Below are 19765 nucleotides of genomic sequence, written 5' to 3'. Positions count from 1 at the left end.
TTAAGTAGAAGGAAATGAAGTTTCTTTTTGGAGTGAAGGGAAAGTACTTTAACTTGTGTGTGGCGTCTCTCCTGTTGCGCACCGTACTGTTTATTGTGCATGCCTTCATCTGTGCTGTTCATGTACAGAAACCTCCAAAAGAAAGCTATATCCAATTTAAAAACCTTTGAATAATTGGGGAAATTGGAATATGTAATAGCCAGGAATAAAATCGATGAGGTCGTCGGCAAAGACTGTCCCGATGAAGTTGAAAAAAATAAGACGGTTTCTTGCCTTTCGGATAAGATCAAAGTTAGTACAGTATACAAAAGAAGGATTGTGCTGTGTTTCCCCGATCCAGGCGGTTACTTGACTCAACTTTTTGCACGCCTAAACCAGGGTTGCCTAAACTGTATCTTCGCTAAGCATCTGTCCGCTGCGGAATCCCCTACATTCGGCGTCACCTTTTGATCAGTTTTCCCCACCGACAGCAGGTGATTGTGCTCTTTCTCTGCAGTTCAGTATCTGGCTATAGGAAGGGGAGACCCCCTAAGCCAGACATGTCAAACACAAGGCCCGGGGGCCGGATCCGGCCCGTGAAGTGGTTTCATGTGGCCCACGAAACCATCCTGGAAACAGTGAGGGAACGCCCCCCACTGCCTTGGCCCTGGCCCAGAGACCCTCCTTCTGCCAGAGACCCTCAGATCTGTCCCACTCCTGCCCAGGCCCCCATAGGCACCCTTGATGCGAACGATGTAGAGCTGGCCATGCCCACCCAGTACCCATACACACTCTAGCCACGCCCACCCAGTAGGCCACACCCACCCTGGCCATACCCACCCGGCCCCTTGAGGGCAACCGCAATGCTGATGTGGCCCTCAATGAAATTGAGTTTGACACCCCTGCCCTAAGCAACCATTTCTGGTTAGAAGGTGGCTGTGCGCTTATCCTTTCACCCATCCACTCAAGCCACTGACAGCCGCAAGCAAAAACCTTGAACGCAGCAGCATGCTTAACCAGGGGTTGGCAACCTTGGCTCTTTTAGGACTCGTGGACTTCAACTCCCAGAATTCCCGAGCCAGCATGGCTGGCTCGGGAATTCTGGGAGTTGAAGTCCACGAGTCCTAAAAGAGCCAAGGTTGCCTACCCCCGATGTAAACCAAGCCGAGCCAGAGGCCAGCAGCAAGAGGGCAAACGCCCACCTTCCGAGACGGAATTTGTTCCTCTCTTTCGCCTCCGCGGGAGATTGACGGGTATCGCAGCCAATCCGAGAGGCTGGGGAAAAAAAAAGTTCTGCCCGTCTCGAGGTAGCGTAAGACGAGTCAGGGCCGAGGGCAGGAGAGTTAACCCTTTCGACCCCGATGAGGGAAGAGGCGGGATGCGGCTGCCTCGCCCGCCTTTTGCTTTCTGCCCAGTTCCCTGCCGTCCTCCCCGCCGCGCCGCCGTCGCCATGGCCCAACTTCGAGCCTCTTCCTCCTCGGCCGCCACCTTTGACTATCTGGTGCTGGGGGGCGGCTCGGGTGGGTTGGCCAGTGCCCGGCGCGCCGCGGAACTGGGAGCCCGGACTGCTGTGGTTGAAAAAGGGCGACTTGGAGGCACTTGCGTGAGTCGAAAACGGGGTGTGAGCGGGGGAAGAGGAAAGGGGAGGGGTCTGCCTGCAAATATACCCGTGGGAGACTGGCCTGCATACCTGGGTGCGTGGGCTTATGCCAGGGTTTGTTGTTACTGTGTGTTGGGGTGGGGTGGGGTGGGAGCACAAAGGGAGGCTCAGCTAATCTCAACGCACACATAGTTGTACTTTGACAATAAAGTAGGGGGTCTTCAAACTTGGCCCTTTTATGACTTGTGGACTTCAACTCCCAGAATTCCTCAGCCAGGCAGGCTGGCTGAGGAATTCTGGGAGTTGAAGTCCACAAGTCATAAAAGGGCCAAGTTTGAAGACCCCCTGCAATAAAGGTTCGTTTCATTTCAGGGAGTTGCTCGAGAGCCCGAGGGCGGAGAAGTTTGAATGTTCTTCATCCATGGGGCGGGCAGGACAGAAACGAGTTAAAAGTTTAAACGAGGTTTTAATTTGGTTTTCGTGAGCCTTGGTGGAGCAGTGGGCTAATGCCTCCTTAAGTAAGACCAGCTGCCTGCAGTTAGTGCAGGTTCGCATCCCACCAGGCTCAAGGTTGACTCAGCCTTCCATCCTTCCGAGGTAGGTAAAATGAGGACCCAGATTGTTGGGGGAAATTAAGCTGACTTGGTAATAATGCCGCTTGGGTGTGTGTGTGTGAAAGCCCTAATAAGCAGGCATATACATAGAATGAAGGCTACTGCTAAGCTTGTAAGCCGCCCTGAGTCTTCGGAGAAGGGCGGGAAATAAATGGAATTAAAAATAAAATAAAACTGTTTTCTTTGCCAAGCGAAAATAAGGCTGCGATTCAGGTGGCTGTGGGAAACCCAGCAGCCTTCGTTTCAACCTGTTGGGTTTTTGTTCCTTATGCCCGGGGTTTAGGATTGTGTTGCTGCAGCTCCGTGCCTTACCACATACCAACTCATCTTGCATCCAATATCTTTTTTCTTTTTTTCTATCCCTCAAGGCAAGAGAAATATGACTCAGTAGAACCATCACTTATGTGCCAATTCACTTTTCACCGAAATTTCAGGAAGTGATTTGCTCTTTTATGTTCCCCCCACCACATGTCTTTCTTGTCTTTACCCTTCTATATCTCAAGCAGGAAGCACAGGATATTTTTAATTATAATTTCTTATTTATCTCTTCTGTGTCTGTGAGATGCCTTTAGAGCAGGGGTGTCAAACTCAATTTCATTGAGGGCCGCATCAGCATTGCGGTTGCCCTCAAGGAGCCGGGTGGGTATGGCCAGGGTGGGCGTGGCCTACTGGGTGGGTGTGGCTAGAATGCGTATGGCCTATTGGGTGGGCATGGCCAGCTCTACATCGTTCGCATCAAGGGGGCCTATGGGGGGGCCTGGGCAGGAGTGGGACAAATCTGAGGGTCTCTGGCAGAAGGAGGGTCTCTGGGCCAGTGCCAAGGCAGTGGGGGCCGTTCCCTCACTGTTTCCAGGATGGCTTTGCGGGCCACATGAAACCACTTCGCGGGCCGCATCCGGCCCCCGGGCCTTGTGTTTGACATGTCTGCTTTAGAGGAACATAACATTATCCATGGGTCCTTTTCTGATTGTAACAAGCTGTTCTGTATTGTAATGTTTATAGAATGTTTCCAAGTGTTAATCTTTATTTCCTCCTAGTTGGGAATTATAGCTGCCTCTATGACATAATTAGTTGCTAGTCCCCCATCATGCTATACAGAAAGAATAGATTGTGCCTGAAGAAATTAATTTTAAAAACTTAACAGGCCAAACACTAAACATGTGCTTATTGGCACTGAAGTTATAGTTTGTTGAAGAAAAATGTCAAATTAGTTGTGGAAAGAATGGTTGGCAATATTAAAATTGATGATTTGGTAATGATGCAAGGATGCAAAATATGAGTGAATAAAATTCCAGAGAAAGGGACTAAATAAGGAATAAAGCTTAGAATGTATATTCAAAGAAGTGAGTCTAAACTGTTTTCTGTCATTAAATAGAGCAGCCTTCCAAAGTTTAATAACCCTTCAAAAGTTTTGAGACTGTAGTTTCTGTAGCTCCCATCCTTTCTGTTTGCTGGGAATCCTGGAAGATGTTGAAATTACATAATTCTAGGAAAGGAGGAAGAGAGAAGGTTGATCAGCAGCAAGGTGGTGTGCTGTTGGAAGACCTTAAAGAGCAGATTGGGGAGAAGAGCTATGTAGTTGTTAACAGTCAGTGCCAATTTGCAGGCACTTACCATAATCAAGGAGGATTGCAACATCTGGAGGAGTCCAATGTTGAAAAGATTTTACTAGAATGAAATGTCCATGGAAGACATATTCTGAATACCCTCATTTAGGCATTCAGTGGAATCTGTGAACATGTCAGTTGAATGTGTTGACTGGGTTATGAAATGGCTTGCTTTAAGAACTAGCAAAAATTCTTTTCAAGAAGAAACCAAGGGGCAGGCAAATCATTCAAGTAGTCTTTGTTTTCAAAGTGCCAGATAAAAGGCGCTTTTTCATGCAAACTTTAATCAGATATAAAGTATTCCTAGGTACTTAGAAAGGCAGAGTACTCATGCAGCCCCTATCTAGATACTGACCAGCCCAATATCTACGTAAATAAATAATGAAATGTTCTTCAAATTTGTTATAATAAATTAAGAACTAATCTCAGGCTAATAAGATTCAAGTGGTTTATTATTATGATTATCCATATTCCCAGTGGCATTCTCAGGTTCACCCAATCCATGGAGCTTATTGCAATGAAAATAAAATGTTCCCTCATTCCTTAGATATTGGGCATCTGAGGCAGGTTTTAGTGTACAGCACTTTAATGCAATCACCTCTTGAAAAATATCTTAAGTAAACTATATTATTGATAAGACATTTTGTTGATATTAATAAAATTAATCATAAATTAATAAATTAAGGTTTTAGTAGTCGTACATACTTTCTGAATAACATACTTGCTTATATTAAAAGTGCTGATACATGAAATTTGCAGTAAATGTTTTTTTTCCTTTTAGGTGAATGTTGGATGTGTACCTAAAAAGGTAAAGGAATTTATGTGTGCTATGAATTTGCTAATATTTCAAAAAATACATTGAACTTCTTTGCTGATTTTTTGAACATGCTTGAAGAACCAGCTGTTTCAGAAAACTGCCCTGAATTGATTTGATTTGTTGTTTTATTTTCTCCCTTGTATTGTAGGCCTTTTTTAAAACTGGGCAGTGACTCAGAATTGTTTTGATTATGGTGCCATAGAAGGGTGTTTAATTAAAAACAAATAATAAAAACATGAAAGTAGACACTCGACCTCAAAATCTGCTAAAATATGCTTTTACATTATTGATGGGTATGTCCATCCTTTATTTGGAATGCAAAACTACTTTAGCAGATGTTGGGCATGTTGTTTGGGAAGCAAGATAATTGTAGTGCAAGACATCTGAAGAACAGTGTTGTTCTTTTACCCTGCTTTACCAAAATACATAACAAAAATACCAAGTCACAAAAAGTACCTCCTAATTTTTTCTCTCTCAAGGTTCAAGGAAGACATGGATGTGCTTCTTGTCATGAAAGATAATTTCTGCTGCCTTTTACAGCTGTTTTCATAGCCTTTTAAATTTAGTCCTGGTTTGAGGAGAAGTTGTATGGAACATCATTAAAGTTGAAAAGAAAACATAATTCATTAAATCTCCATTTTCATATGGAAGTCTATCGTGTCTAACATAATCCAAATTGCATGCAGTAATTGTACTGAAATGACAAAAATAATAAGATTTAAAGAAACTTTAAAACTGGTACCAGTTGAAAAAACTGATCTGTTTCCTCCATCCCCTAGTTGACCTTTGCAGTTTTGGAACAGCTGCAGCAAAGTTGATAAATGGGGATTATCTATTCTGCCCTTTTGGAACTCCCATTAGCTTCTGTCCTGTGCTGGATGATGCCTTTCCTCCTGTTGACTGTTAATTAAACATACCATTTTTAAATAGTAAAAAAATGTCCCCAAACTGTATGAGCAGTCTTACAGACCAGAAGTGGGAAAGGTTAAAGTTGGTATAGTTTGCCTCCCAGAGTTGTGGGTGCTCCATCACTGGAGGTTTTCAAAGATAGAGGACAACCACTTGATTGAAATGATATAAAGTCTTCTGCCTTGAGCAGAGGTCTAGTCAAGAGACCTTTAAGGTGCCTTTCAGCCATATAAATTTTTGTTCTATGTTCTATGGTTAAGATGATTTACATGGGTCAAAATAGATGATATTCTGATAATGATGGTATTTGCTGTGTTTTTGAAAGAAGTTGATAACTTTCAAGTTCCTTTTATCAGGCTTAACTTAAAAGAAGATGTCCCATATTTCCTCCTCCTCTTCCTCCAATATGGGAACTGATAAATTGGTTGACCAGGCCCATATATGTTCAACTAGGCACAACGGAACATGGTGCATTTAGCCACACATGGTTTGGCCTGCTGGGTATTGAAAAATATAAGTGTTTTGCCAAGTGCCAATGATTACAAAATGAGGAGCTTGTTTCTTCTTCATAGGCCATAATATGTAGTGTAGCTACTAGATTACATATAATCATGGCAGTGATGAATTATGAATCCTGATCTGTCCAGTCCAATGTCTTAGAGTAGGAACGTCAAGTTTTGTACTTCTCTCTTGCTGCGGAGTCCCTTTGATGAGATGGGTAATATGATGAATAAATGAATGAGAAATATGATGAACAAATGAATAAAATTATTGATTTATGTTGTATACAAGAATAAGTGAATTTGCTCATTCATTTTTATATTAATTATATTAAACTCTGGATGTTGTCTTTCATAACAGGTGATGTGGAATACTGCTGTTCATTATGAATTCATCCATGATCATATGGATTATGGTTTTAAAATAGCTGATGTGAAGTTTAATTGGAAGTAAGTTGAGCTAAATTCAGGAATATCTCTTAAGTAAAATAAATGGATAGAATTGTTTCTAATTTGAAACTTACACATATCCAGATTTTTATCTGTGGGATTGTATGGGATTCCAACACTCTTATCAGATCTGAAGAATCTCTGTTATGGACCAAAACTGCCTAGCATTCGTAATTTAAAGCTACACAGTTTAATATAGTGACTGTTTTTATTCTAAATAATCTTACTGATTTTTGAGTTATCTGTGAGCATTATTCTTAAATTCTTATAAGAAATCATGATTGGACTGGGACTTGTGAAAATTCAAAACAGTACATGCTTAGAATTTAATTCTGAGCCTACTAATAGTTCATATATTAGGGTTTGCTCTGACAGTAGCATCCCCTGTGATATGCAATGGGATACACCATTTGTATTGTTTAAAATGCTGTTTTAGGTATAACAAACATGTTATTTTGTTTGATGTACAGTGTTACAGGATGGTATAAACATCTTTTCTGCAAGGAAAACTTTAAAATTGTGAAACAGGACTATAATTTTCTGAATATCTATGTTTATTACTCAGGAAAAAGGCAGTGTTGTGTTTTAATTTGGTTTGTAGAGACAGATATTTGAGATGTAAATTTAGAAAGCGCATGTGGAATAACAATTTGAATAAGGCTTGGGAAACCCAACTTTATGCTTAGCTGTGGAAATCCATTGGGTACTTGGGTTGGGCTGCCTCTCCACCCAGCCTGCCCAAAAGGTTTGTTTTTGTGGGGATACGTTGAAAGAGGGGCATTATGTGCTTCTTGGGGAAAAGTAGGATATAATACTAATAAAACTCTTTTTACTGTAGAATAATTAAAGAAAAGCGTGATGCTTATGTGAAGAAACTGAATGAGATCTATCAAAATAATTTGAATAAGGTTTGTAAATGGCCTTATTTTTCAATTTCAGCAAATTTTAAATTTCTTCTTTCTGCTATGAACTCTGTGAATTTCACAAGCTGAAAACAGAAAGCTCTGTGTTGGTTAATTCTTTAAATTTGCATCCAGGTGTATAGAATTTTTTTTTAAAAAAAGAAAAAAGATTCAGAGCAAAGCATTTGTGTAAAACTTGCTTTTTTGCTTAAGTGACAGACGAGCAAGTCTTCCTCTACACAAATTTCAGTTTCCTGTTGTTGGGAAAGACATGAAAACTGTAGTGTAAATTTAACATAAGTACAGTACAGTTAAAAAATAAAGCACAAGTCTTACCCCTCTCTTTTGAGAAAAAGAATCTTCTCCAGATCACTGATAGGGTATGTCTTAATTCATTGCAGTTAGTCTGCATTTCAAATCTTATAATTTTCATGGTCTTGATATAATTTTCATGTGACTTGTTTAGTTTGTTTCTGAAAGGTGTAAGGATCACACAATAGATTAGTTCTTGTCAAGAAAATATGGGAGAATAAATCTAAAGTAAAATAATGCATCTTAGTCCACTCTTCCATTTTTGAAATTTATCTACAAATTTATTTTGAATCATCCAAAAAGCTCCATTATTTCAATATGTCATACATTGGCCCACATTACACTATATTATAAGATGCCTTTCTCTAACATATAAATTGATTTAAGTTTTGAATCAAAAATTGGTTTTGCTAGGACCACGTTGAAACCATTCGTGGGCATGCATCATTCACAGCTGACCCTGAACCTACAATTGAAGTTGATGGCAAAAAATATACAGCACCTCACATACTGATTGCTACTGGTGGACGGCCAGTAATTCCCAGTGACAGTGAAATACCAGGTATGAGTTCTGTGATGCTCTTTGCCCAGTTTATAAGAAAGAACGTGCAGCTGAGCTGACATTAAAATAGTTTCCTTAGCATTGTCAAAGATTCAGTAGTGCATAGTTACCTTGTAATAGTTCATTCATACTTTAAGTGTATACTTTAAAAAATAATTAAATAACCTTTCAGATAAAGTCAATGTTTGTGCAAGTTACATCTATTTATACATAAAGCTGAAGATTATGAATGTTGAAGATGTCTTGTTGCTTTGCAGGAGCCAGTTTGGGAATCTCTAGCGATGGCTTCTTTGAACTTGAAGAGTTGCCCAAGTAAGTTGCAATGAATTCTGAGCATTTTAAATATCCTCCGTTTGCTGCATTGCAGCAAAGATTATTTTGTAAAACAAATAGGAATTCTTGTACTCCAGTCTTTCATTCCCCACTAAAAGATGTAGACAGTAAGCTAGTATAGCTACAAAGCTGCAATAATTGTCCCACATTTCAGAGTTGATGACCGGTCCTGTACGACCTCTTATCAGCCCAGATATGGGACTCATCATGTACCCTCCTAGGTGTTATCTTCTGCAGCGGGAATATTTGTTTCATTTCTAGCCCACTACTGAAATAGGATGAGGGCAGGAAAGTGTTGTTTGCTCTGGGGAAATTAGAGGAAAATGTGGGGAAAAATAGAGGGAAGGGACACTGTGCACACTAACTTGAATTCTGGAAGGAAACCCAGGATATAAAACCAACAACAAGAAAAACTAATTCTCCCATTGAAGGATTACCCTATTGCTAAGCATCTGGGCCTCCGTGCGGATATTGGACATCAGTGCAGCTAGTTTGCTTTTGTTATTCACTTGTGGATATGTCAACTTCATGGTCAATATTCCTATCAACAAACAAAATAAGCTTCTATTGAAGATACTGGCTTCCAATAAAGAAATTGAAGGGGGCTGCAATGCTTTAAAAATATCCTTGGTGGAGCAGTGGGCTAATGCCTCCTTAAGTAACACCAGCTGCCTGCAATTAGTGCAGGTTCGCATCTCACCAGGCTCAAGGTTGACTCAGCCTTCCATCCTTCCGAGGTAGGTAAAATGAGGACCCAGATTGTTGAGGGCAATTAAGCTGACTTTGTAATAATGCCGCTTGGGGGTGTGTGAAAGCCCTAATAAGCAGGCATATACATAGAATGAAGGCTACTGCTAAGCTTGTAAGCCGCCCTGAGTCTTCGGAGAAGGGCAGGATATAAATGGAATTAAAATAAAAAAATAAAATAAATCCTATTTTTTGTTTCATTTTTGCCTAATTGGTGACCAGAAAGCTATTTAACAGTGGAAAGCAGGAAATGAAGTAAAGCACTGTGGCTTTTCTACCACTATTATTTGGTCATGGTCACAATTAACTTGCAGGTGAATTCATCTATCCTTACAGTCCCTTCATTTTTGTTGCTAATATTTGAGAAACTCATCCTGTATATGCCATTAGCCAGGAGCCCAGCTGTAGAGGGCCAGTTCTTTAGGCCTGAGAAAAAGCAGGCATCATCTGCTAAAAGCCTGGATTTGTAAGTGGGAAGGCATGACATCCATCCCTCAAAGTGGAAGAGGAGACTAAGGGCTGTTTTCCCAGCCAAGATCCTTTTGTCTTCCTTTAAATGTAAGACATGTGGGCATACCGTGTTTTCCCGAAAATAAGACCTGGTCTTATTTTTTTTCCTCCCAAAGAGGCACCAAGTCTTATTTTTGGCGAGGAGGGGGGTGTCTTTTCCACTCATCTCGCAGGGACAGCACCGACAGCCCCGCCCAACCGGCCGACTTCTGCGGCCAAAGGAACAGCTTCATTTTGCAGTTGAGAATGGAGCTCAGCCTGCATTTCGCAGTCGGAGGCCGTTCCGGAAGGCCTGTGTAGCCAAGAACTGAGCTATGGATTGAATTGAACAGAGTGGATTGTCTAAATAAGCCATCTCTTTAGACAATTTCTCCTCTGCTGAGATTGGAGAGGAAGGGATTACAAGAGAATAAGTAGACAGATAATAGGGAATACCCTGGGTTATGTGCTGGTATTGCTTTTGATGTATTCCTTATTGTGTGCCTGCTTATTATCTTGTAACTCTTTCCCTTCAAACAAATGTAAATACAAATCTTCTTTGCTAATTATCCCACCATTGATTTAACCATTACCATTTATCCTTTCTGATTTAATGAAACCTAAGTCAGGACCCTTCTATACAGAATCTAGGTTATAAATTGGATAGAAACAGCTGTGGCCCTTTAGGCATTTCTCTTACACCACTGCAACCAAACCTTTTTTGGGGGAACATCATTCAAACATAAACATTCTTGATAATTGAAATTAAAAGAATTATTGAAAGCAATAAAAGCATTTATTATTGAATTAACTGCTTTCATTAAGCCCACTCAGCATAGTAAGTGGTAAAAGATGATGGGATTTAAATCCAATAACATGGAGACGTTTGGATTTCCTGGTGTGGCTAATACATATTTCAATGAGCAGATTTGTGGAAGAGAACATGCATCTGAGTGATACGACGCATAATCCATTTTCTTAGGCGAAGTGTTATTGTTGGTGCTGGATACATAGCTGTTGAATTAGCTGGTATTCTTTCCACATTAGGCTCCAGGACGTCCTTATTGATACGTTATAATGAGGTAAGGGCCACTCACTTGTTCACCTTCCTAAGTGACAGTTGATAATACTACCAGTTCTTCCTGGAACTAACATCTCCAGGCAGAATACAACCTTACGAAAAGGCAGAACCAGTTTGCTGTATCAATATTTACACCAGGAGTGGATCATTCATACACTGCATTGCACAATCTTTGTTTTTTAGCATATGGAGAGCCTTAACATTTTGCTTTTATTTTTTAAATATTGATAATTTGACAAAAAACTTTTAAACCTCATTATTTTTTCACTTCTTGATTGTAATTAGAATTAAACCTCCTTTTAAAATCAAGCTACACTATTTTCTCTTGGAAACTCAGAAGCACTTGCTAATAACATTATTGTCCATTTATGGGTATCTGTTTATTTACTGTTTATTCTGACAGACATTTTCAATTTCTCCATCTCTTACTTTTCACATTGTCTTTCCTTTTGATTGAAGTCTATGGCATATTTCTGTCTGTAAGATCTAGTATGGTGTAGTAGCTAGAACACAATATAGATGTAAGGAGAATTTAATCTCCAACCTCAATTTAACCATGAAAGTCACAGTGTGGCTTTAGGCTATATTAGTCTTACATTGAGATTATGAAATTTGAATGACACATGTAGTACATTCAGATTTAATCCTCGTTAACTTTGGCAATAGCTCTGTGGCAAATGTCAATTTAACTGTGGAGTTGTGAGGTTATGACTTAAATGTTCTGTGATATTGATGAATGACAAAGAAAGTTACCATAATTAAATGTAAGTAAAGGCTTTACTTGCAGTCTAATAAATAATTTTTTTGTATAGGTGCTGAGAAATTTTGATTCTATGATCAGTTCAAACTGCACTCAGGGGTTGGAACATAGTGGAGTAGAAGTCTGGAAACATTGCAAGGTAATATCACTTTAGTGCTGGTTGTAGTGATTAATTTTGAATTTTCATGCACAGGTAGGCTTCAAATTACAATGGCAACTGGGACTGGAATTACCATTGCTAAGCAATGCAGTTGTAAAGCATGTGTAATCTAGGCAATCCAATTTCCTCTTGTTAACCAAATCCCATCTGCTCTTAACCAAGGACCCACCTTGATCCAAACCACTCCTGGCTTAGTCCCTCCCAGCCTTGAGTCTTGGCAAGCTAAGCGACTGCCTCCTTTTCATCTCCTCCCATCCACTCATATCTCCCCCTCCCCCCCATCTCTGCCATCTTCCACTCTGTGACTTCTCTCAGCCTGGGCTCGCTGGCCCTCCCAGACTTGCCACACTTAACTGATATTTGTAATCGTCTTCCTGTGGCCACTGATGAGATGCACATAGCCTGAACTTTTTCACAAGACAACTGCTGGCTGCCCCAGCCTTCTTCCCAAGGCCACATCCACTACTTGTCCAAATTGGGTATGGTCTGGAATGCTTTCACGCCAACATAGCTGAGCCTTCTTTCACGCACTCCCCTTCCAAACATTGTGACAAGGTCACATGCGATTTGGACAAGGGGTGGGTGCAGCGAGCTGCTGCCTCATGGAGGGCCAGGCCAGGTGCGCCTCATAAGCAGTGGCCAGAAGATGATGGTGAAAGTCATCAAGACTGGGCAGCAAGCCAGCAAGTGTAGGGCAGCAGGAGTGGTAGGCTGGCTGGCGTGGCCAGCAGAGCATAGGGCAGCTAAAAGGACAATGGGGTCAGTTCAGCTGCCCCCGCAGCTGTAAAGTGTTGGTGAATTTTCAAGTGCCCAAATTTTGATTTCTTGACCATGGGAGCACTGCAACAGCTGTAACTACAAGGACCAAGTGGAATTACCATTTTTTTCAGCACCACCTTTGGTGTAATTTTGAGTGATCGCTGAATAAATGGTTGTAATTCGAGGACTACCTGTATGCATAATTTTTCTTCAATTGCAGCTAAATCGGTCCAACTTCAGTTGGAAGCTCCCATTTTGTTTTGTTCTATTGCTTTAACAGTTTCAAAACAATGTAAGTTTTTCCTACTTTGCTTAGCTTTACTCTTCTGAGCACATGTATATAAATGGTCCAAATGCTGCCATTTGAGAGAAAGCAAAAACAAATCATCACCATGCATATGGGTTTTCTTTCTCATGAACGAACCACAGCTATTGTATTGATAGCTTTTGCAGCATTCCTGAACAGATTGAAAGGAGTATTGCATTATAATCAGAATTACATATTAATAACCTCTATTACTCACTCTGTCAAATTGCTTTGTAAGAATTGAGGTAGTGACAAGTTATTTAGGACCTGAGTTTTATCTGGATGTTGCCAACAGGATTTTATGTCAAAGTTTTGTTTACTTCCTATTTTATACTGGTTAAAAACTATAATAAAGAGCTAATCAATTGATATATAACAATAATATTGCAGTAAAATTCCATTTTGAGGCCATAAACTTTGTATCAAAAACAGTCTTCCAATTTAAAATACCAACCAATCAACATTACTTCATTTGATCCATCTCTTCCACTCCAGTGTATCTCTGTTGCGATTGATCTTTCAAATACACCGAAATCTTTGCCATCTCCGCCAAGTTAGAAACTTTTAAAGTCCATTCTTCTATAATCAGCAGTTCTTCCTTCTTCCAATATTGCGCTACTAAATCTCGCTGCCGTAATTAAATTCAATATCAACTTAGTATCTACAACGGTGATATCTGTAATAATACCCAATAAAAACAGTTGCGGAGAGAACTTTATCCTTTTCTTAAATGGAGGAGAGGAGATGGATTGATTATATTCAGAATAAATATGGGACTAAAAAGTTTCACTTAGCATTTGAATAAGTAGTGGATTTATATGATGTATAATTAGCTTGTAGTTATTTTACTAAGAGTTAAAGTGCGATAGAATTTAATATTTTATTGTTGTTTGCATATTTTAGATTGTTTGTTTGTATTTCTATACCCTGTATTTAGCTCTGGGAAGTCGGGGAGGGGGGAGGGGAGGGGGAGGGGGGGTTTGTATTCAAAAATGTATTGTAAAACTTTTCAATAAAAAAAACAAAAAAAACCCATTACTTCATTTGAGAATCAGATTTTAAAAACCCTGGACATTATAAAAACATAAAAAACCAATCCTGCCAAATAGATCTATCATTTAGTTTAGGCAGATTTTAAAAAAAGTATTTTTAAAGAGAAATTAGATAACGAATACTGGCAACTGAGCAAGTTTTGCATTTCACACAGTGATGGTACTTCACTCTGTAATTATAATTTTTCATGACAGCAATGCAGGATATTTGAGCCTTATCCTCTGACCTCAGTAAACATATCTGCGCCCCTTCTGGCATTTCAAAACTTCAGCAGCCATTATACTTACCTTTGTTCTTTTTCTTCACATGCAAGTGGGGTCTCTCAACAAAACTACATACAGGTAGTCCTTGACTTAAAACCAGTCAGTGACTCTTTGAAGTTACAATGACACTAAAAGAAGTGACAACCAGTTTTCGTACTTACGACTGTTGTAGCATTCCTACAGTCACATGACCAAAATTAATGTTCTTGGAAACTGGCATATATTTATGACCGTTGCAGCATCCCAGGGTCGTGTGATCACCATTTGTGATCTTCCCAGCCAGCTTCCAGTAAGCAAAATCAATGGAAAAGACTGGATTGGCTTAATGATTGTGTGTTTCGCTTAATTGCAGTGATTTGCTTAATAAATATGGCAAAAAGGTCATAAAATTAGGTTGGCTCACTTAACACTTTGCTTAGCAACAGAAATTCTGGTCCCAGATGAGGTAGTACGTCAAGGAGTACCAATACTATCTAATTCTAGCCATAAGGTATATGTAACTTCACAACACCTAGGTCCTAGGCATTTAGCGAGAAGGGTATTTTTGAAGAAGAAAACTAGGGTTTGAGTCTTAAAATGAACAATTTGTTGCATGATCTTGCTCTAGCATTCGTCAGCAATCTTCTTTCTCAACAGATTCAATCAGTTACAAAATCACCTTCGGGACTCTTGGCAATAACGGTTACATCCTCTTTTCCTAATCAAAAACCCACTGTGAACACTATTGAGAATGTTGATTGTCTCTTGTGGGCCATTGGTAGAGAGCCCAATACTGAGGAGCTAAACTTTGACCAATTGGTAAGTGGTAATTTTCTGACACTGTATGGAATGTTAAATGCATGGCATGCACAATCCAGATTATATTGCAATTGGCATAATGTGGCTAAGGTCAACTGGAGAAAGTAGCCACAGGTGACAATGGAATGCTATTTTTTTCTTACCTTGCTGCTACTTGCTATTGTATTTTTTCCTACTACAGAGAACAAACGTAACAAATGAGGGAACTCTGGGTGGCACACTAAAACATTGGGGGGAAGGAGGGCAAAGACCGTTGATAATCCAGGACTCAGCTTCCCACCCTATGCCCCATGATAATCTTATCCTAACCTAAATGTTCATATTGCTTAGATAAGTTTAGTTGGCTTGAAAAACGGTTATGGAAATGTTATTTTTCCCCCCAAAGCTCTTGACACTATGGATAGGCTGAGTGCTTGTTTACTCTTTGAAATAATTTCCTTCTTTTCCTTTATAAGGGCGCGAAAAAGCTGAGACCATACTGTTCAATTTGTATTTTGGATAGTATTTCTTAAGATGCCAGCTTTGATCTTAATTTTTCTTCCTACTATCAGAATATTAAGGTAGACAAGGGAGGCCATGTTATTGTTGACGAGTTCCAAAATACCAGCAGAAAGGGGGTCTACGCTGTTGGAGATGTATGTGGGAAAGCACTCCTCACTCCAGGTAACAATGTTTTAAGGACTATATCAAATAAGCGCATATGGGATTGTAAAATGGAACAAAGCAAAATGGGTGAGGAAGGGCTGTGAAGGCACGGGAAGTGTGGTCTGACCACGTAACAAATGCTATGTAGTAAAATGTACGGAATGAATTATTATGACAATAAATATTGTATTTTTCAGTTGCAATTGCAGCTGGAAGAAAACTGGCACATAGGCTTTTTGAAAATAAAAAGGATTTTAAACTTGACTATAGCAACATTCCAACTGTGGTTTTCAGTCATCCACCCATTGGAACGGTGGGACTAACAGAAGGTAGGCTCTTGTTTCTTATTCACTGGAAAAAAAGAGCAGAGAGAAATATGAGTGAAATAGAACTGTTACTAAGATGAGATACCCCTATTATCTTTGGGTTTTGTGACCGATTGGAATTGGGTTGAATAATAATATATATGGAGTGGATTTCCTTTGGGAGATTCTCTATAGGAGTGGCTTGGTAAGGATGTGTAAGCTCTGAATGTTTATATTAACAGGGGGCTGATAGAAATTCTACTTATGTTCATTTGTATTACTGACGTTGTAGATGCACAGGTCTCTCCTGCCTCCGGTACAGTAATATAAATTATGGACTACGGACAGAGCCAGATTGGTGTAGTGGCTAAGGCATTAGGCTAGAAACTGGGACACTGTGAGTTCTAGTCCTGCCTTAGTCACAAAACCAGTTGGATCACCTTGAACAAGCCACTTTCTCTCAGCCCTAGGAATGAGGCGAGAGAAATGACAAGCCACTTCTGAAAAACCTTGTGAGGAAAACTGAAGTTTCTTGTGCAGTTAGCTTCTGACAATTGGGCCAACTGAACAAAAGAAAAAGAAAAAAGCTGAACTGAAAATGATCACACATTCTTGTTGTTTCTCTTTATATTAGAAAGCATTCCCCAAGTTCAGAATACTGTTATCCATCATGCTATCTATTTTATTGTTTAAACATTTTAAAACATTTAATGGGAAGTATGAATAAAGCACCTCTATTCATAGGATTTCTAAAGCCGAAGTTACAAATAGTGATATCAAGCTTGTTTTTGGTTTTTCTTTTTAAAAAATAAACAAACTGCACATTAAACCCTAAGATGTGACACATGTAATAGACCCGTGATTGGTAAACTAATGATCTTCAAAAGCTTTTGGACAATTTTTTTTATAATTAGAACCACCGATATGCTTGATTGAGCCATATGTGAAGGACGCCAGCTCACCTATCACCAAACTTGTCAATATTTAGTTCTTTTGAGAGGTGCATACTATCTACATTTGATTAGATAGTATTGTCAGAAAGCCAACTGTGTGATTCTTTGCTTTTTCAAATATATCTGATGTTATTTGATTTGTTCCAGCGGAAGCCATAAATGCTTATGGAAAAGAGAATGTGAAAATTTATATAACTTCTTTTGTCCCAATGTACCACGCAATAACAGAAAGGAAAACAAAATGTGTGATGAAATTGGTCTGTGCTACTAAACAAGAAAAAGTAAGTAATGCAGGGAAGAGTGAAGGTGCTGTATGTTAAAATTGCTTTTCATGTAAATTCTATTCAAGGTAAGGAAATGAGACAGGAAGAGAAGGTACCAATGTTACTTTAGTGTATAAGTACTTCACACTTAGCCTTTGTTTCTTGCATAAACTGTAATTAGCTAGGCTCACACAACTTATTAAACCTAACTCACATCAAACCAATATTTACTCCATGTCCGAAGCACTTATAATGAGTTGCAGCGTTTAATACTCTTCCAGGCATGATGTGTTAAGGCTTTGTATAAAATTAAGTAAAACGACACAGCAACACAAATTAGAGGTATACAAAATTTTGCTCCTAGTGTAGAAAGGTAAGAGCAACTGTGAAGTCTGGGGGGGAAAAAAAGTCCTTTTGGAGCCATGTCCTTAACCTGTTTATGACCGTTTTGTTTTAAGGTGGTAGGACTTCATATGCAAGGCTTGGGCTGTGATGAAATGCTCCAGGGGTTCGCAGTAGCTGTCAAAATGGGAGCAACAAAGGCTGACTTTGATCAGACAGTGGCTATTCATCCAACTTCTTCAGAAGAACTTGTTACGCTTCGTTAAGCTGTACATAACTTGGTTTTCCCCATGGTGAATTAAGTACTTCTTGTTCTTTTTTTTTTTTTTACAAAATTGTGCAGTTCAAAACAAGTCTTCACTCTGCTATTACAACTTTATATATATGGATGTAATTTATATGATACTTGAAAACAATAATTTTGAATTTTAAAAAGTCCCCTTATTTGAGCTTGATTCCTCGAGACATTTTGGACATTATTCATAGCGACTTTGGCATCAATATAGAAGTGGATCTGTCACTGATTTCTGGCTTGTTGTTTTCAGGTTCCATGTTTTAGTGTTTCCTACTGGTTTCCTATCCAAGTAATGGCCAGTCTCAACCCTAGTTAGCCTCTGAGCAGAGACATAAGTAGTCAGATGCTACCACCTGTTGAGACTGCAGTAGTAAAATGTGCTAAAATAACAAGCAAATTATCATGTAACTTCATACTTCAACCTCAAAGAGGAAGTGAAATCTAAAAGTAAGCAGGAAAAAAAACCCATTTTGGGCTACAGAGGAACAAATGGAGAAAGTGCTGCAATCATAAACTGTCTTAATAATTAGTATTTTGGTTTATTGAGCCTTGGATTGTGAAAGATGCCATTTCCTGCCTATTGGGAAGGGCAAATATAACCCATGTAGAACTTAGCCCAGAAGAGTTTAGTAAGAGCACTGCTTTATTAATCCATATTCGTAAAACTCTAAATGTTTTTTTTAAATTTATGCTATCCCCCTGTAAAATTAAAACCCAATACATAGGCTATTCTATGTACCTTCCTACAACTATTCTTTCGATTTGTTTCCAACAGAAATTACCAATGTATAGATGTTTGTAACCTAACTATAAATTAGGGAACAAGCTTTTTATCACAAGAAGTAAATTGTTCAAGTAATTTTTTTTTATTCCATTTATATCCCGCCCTTCTCCGAAGGCTCAGGGCGGCTTACAAGCTTAGCAGTAGCCTTCATTCTATGTATATGCCTGCTTATTAGGGCTTTCACACACACCCCAAGCGGCATTATTACAAAGTCAGCTTAATTGCCCCCAACAATCTGGGTCCTCATTTTACCTACCTGGGAAGGATGGAAGGCTGAGTCAACCTTGAGCCTGGTGGGATGCGAACCTGCACTAATTGCAGGCAGCTGGTGTTACTTAAGGAGGCATTAGCCCACTGCTCCACCAAGGCTCTATCACATTCTGTAAAGCATAGGAGTAAGCGTTCCCATTCAGCTATAACCTTATTAAGTGATATTAATTTCTTAGTTATGAAAATTGAAAAATGTGGATTGGGGAGATGGCTGCATCCTAGGTGATACACACACACACACACACACTCACACACTATACTCTTCTGTTTGTTATTGCTGTGAGGCCCAGGAGGCAGAAGGGCTGATTGCTGTCACCTATTTAGCACCGCCCAGGGAACACGTATACTGTAGCTTTTAAGGGATGCTAAGGATGCGGGTAACTTTTCCACTGTATGTAATTTGTAGGTTGTGTGTATATGCTTACCTTTTTGCCATGTTCTTTGTCATATGCTAAATAATACACAGCTATATATTCCTACTGCATTTCTGAATCAGCAGCCAGGAAGCTATTTATTCACTTTCACAAAATATTTGTAGTTCAAAATATTAATTCTAAAATATACTTGCACATAAGTCCTGTATAATATAATCGGATTAATGAACACCATTCCAGGAATTTGTCCCATTGCATTTTTACAAATACTAAATTAAATGGGATGCATGAATTCTTGCTACACTTTTGTCCTGAGAATTAGAGAATTAGGCTGTTTGCATTTTATGTTTAGTTAAATTCTTCGGTAAGTTTATAGCATCATTTTGCCCTTCATTTAAAACAGATTTTAGCTTGAGATTTCAGGTGTACTATTTTAAATCTGAACTCTTTACCGTCTTGGGTTACATTTATCAAACACACACACACACACACACACACACACACACACACACACACACACACACACACACAC

The 19765-nt window shown here is 39.3% G+C and overlaps 1 protein-coding gene and 1 long non-coding RNA gene across 3 annotated transcripts; one reads left to right on the top strand and one right to left on the bottom strand.

Annotated features, from left to right (window-relative positions):
• Positions 1-1344: 1344 nt before the first annotated feature.
• GSR (glutathione-disulfide reductase) lies at positions 1345-19690 on the top strand. 2 transcript variants are annotated; one of them, XR_014491537.1, is made up of 14 exons: positions 1345-1582; positions 4582-4608; positions 6388-6476; positions 7315-7384; positions 8105-8252; positions 8510-8564; positions 10804-10903; positions 11715-11801; positions 14841-15002; positions 15554-15665; positions 15845-15976; positions 17053-17186; positions 17627-18660; positions 18957-19689. XR_014491537.1 is itself a non-coding variant. In XM_083355124.1 (13 exons), the coding sequence occupies exons 1-13, from the start codon at positions 1358-1360 to the stop codon at positions 17774-17776; spliced, it is 1491 nt and encodes a 496-aa protein (XP_083211250.1). In that variant the 5' UTR covers positions 1345-1357; the 3' UTR covers positions 17777-19690. The 2 variants fall into 2 exon arrangements, 1 of the variants encoding a protein (XP_083211250.1); XM_083355124.1 differs by having other exon boundaries at positions 17627-19690.
• On the bottom strand, positions 3127-8021 carry LOC310635833. The gene is made up of 3 exons (XR_014491538.1): positions 7715-8021; positions 5074-5311; positions 3127-3679 (listed from the first exon to the last, which is right to left on the bottom strand). It is a non-coding gene; the product is annotated as an uncharacterized lncRNA (long non-coding RNA).
• Positions 19691-19765: the final 75 nt, after the last annotated feature.

The sequence above is a fragment of the Vipera ursinii genome, assembly GCF_947247035.1.
Source record: "Vipera ursinii genome assembly, chromosome: 2".
Taxonomy (NCBI): Eukaryota; Metazoa; Chordata; class Lepidosauria; order Squamata; family Viperidae; genus Vipera; species Vipera ursinii.
The sequence above is the reverse complement of the archived record's forward strand: the minus strand, read 5'-3'. Positions and strand labels throughout refer to the sequence as shown.

Bases quoted from the DNA above. Each gene is read 5' to 3' on its own strand.
- GSR (XM_083355124.1), top strand. From the start codon at position 1,358: ATGCGGCTGCCTCGCCCGCCTTTTGCTTTCTGCCCAGTTCCCTGCCGT. The intron at 4,609-6,387 runs GTAAAGGAATTT...CTTTCATAACAG, and splicing joins TTGGATGTGTACCTAAAAAG to GTGATGTGGAATACTGCTGT. The intron at 15,003-15,553 runs GTAAGTGGTAAT...TCCTACTATCAG, and splicing joins AGCTAAACTTTGACCAATTG to AATATTAAGGTAGACAAGGG.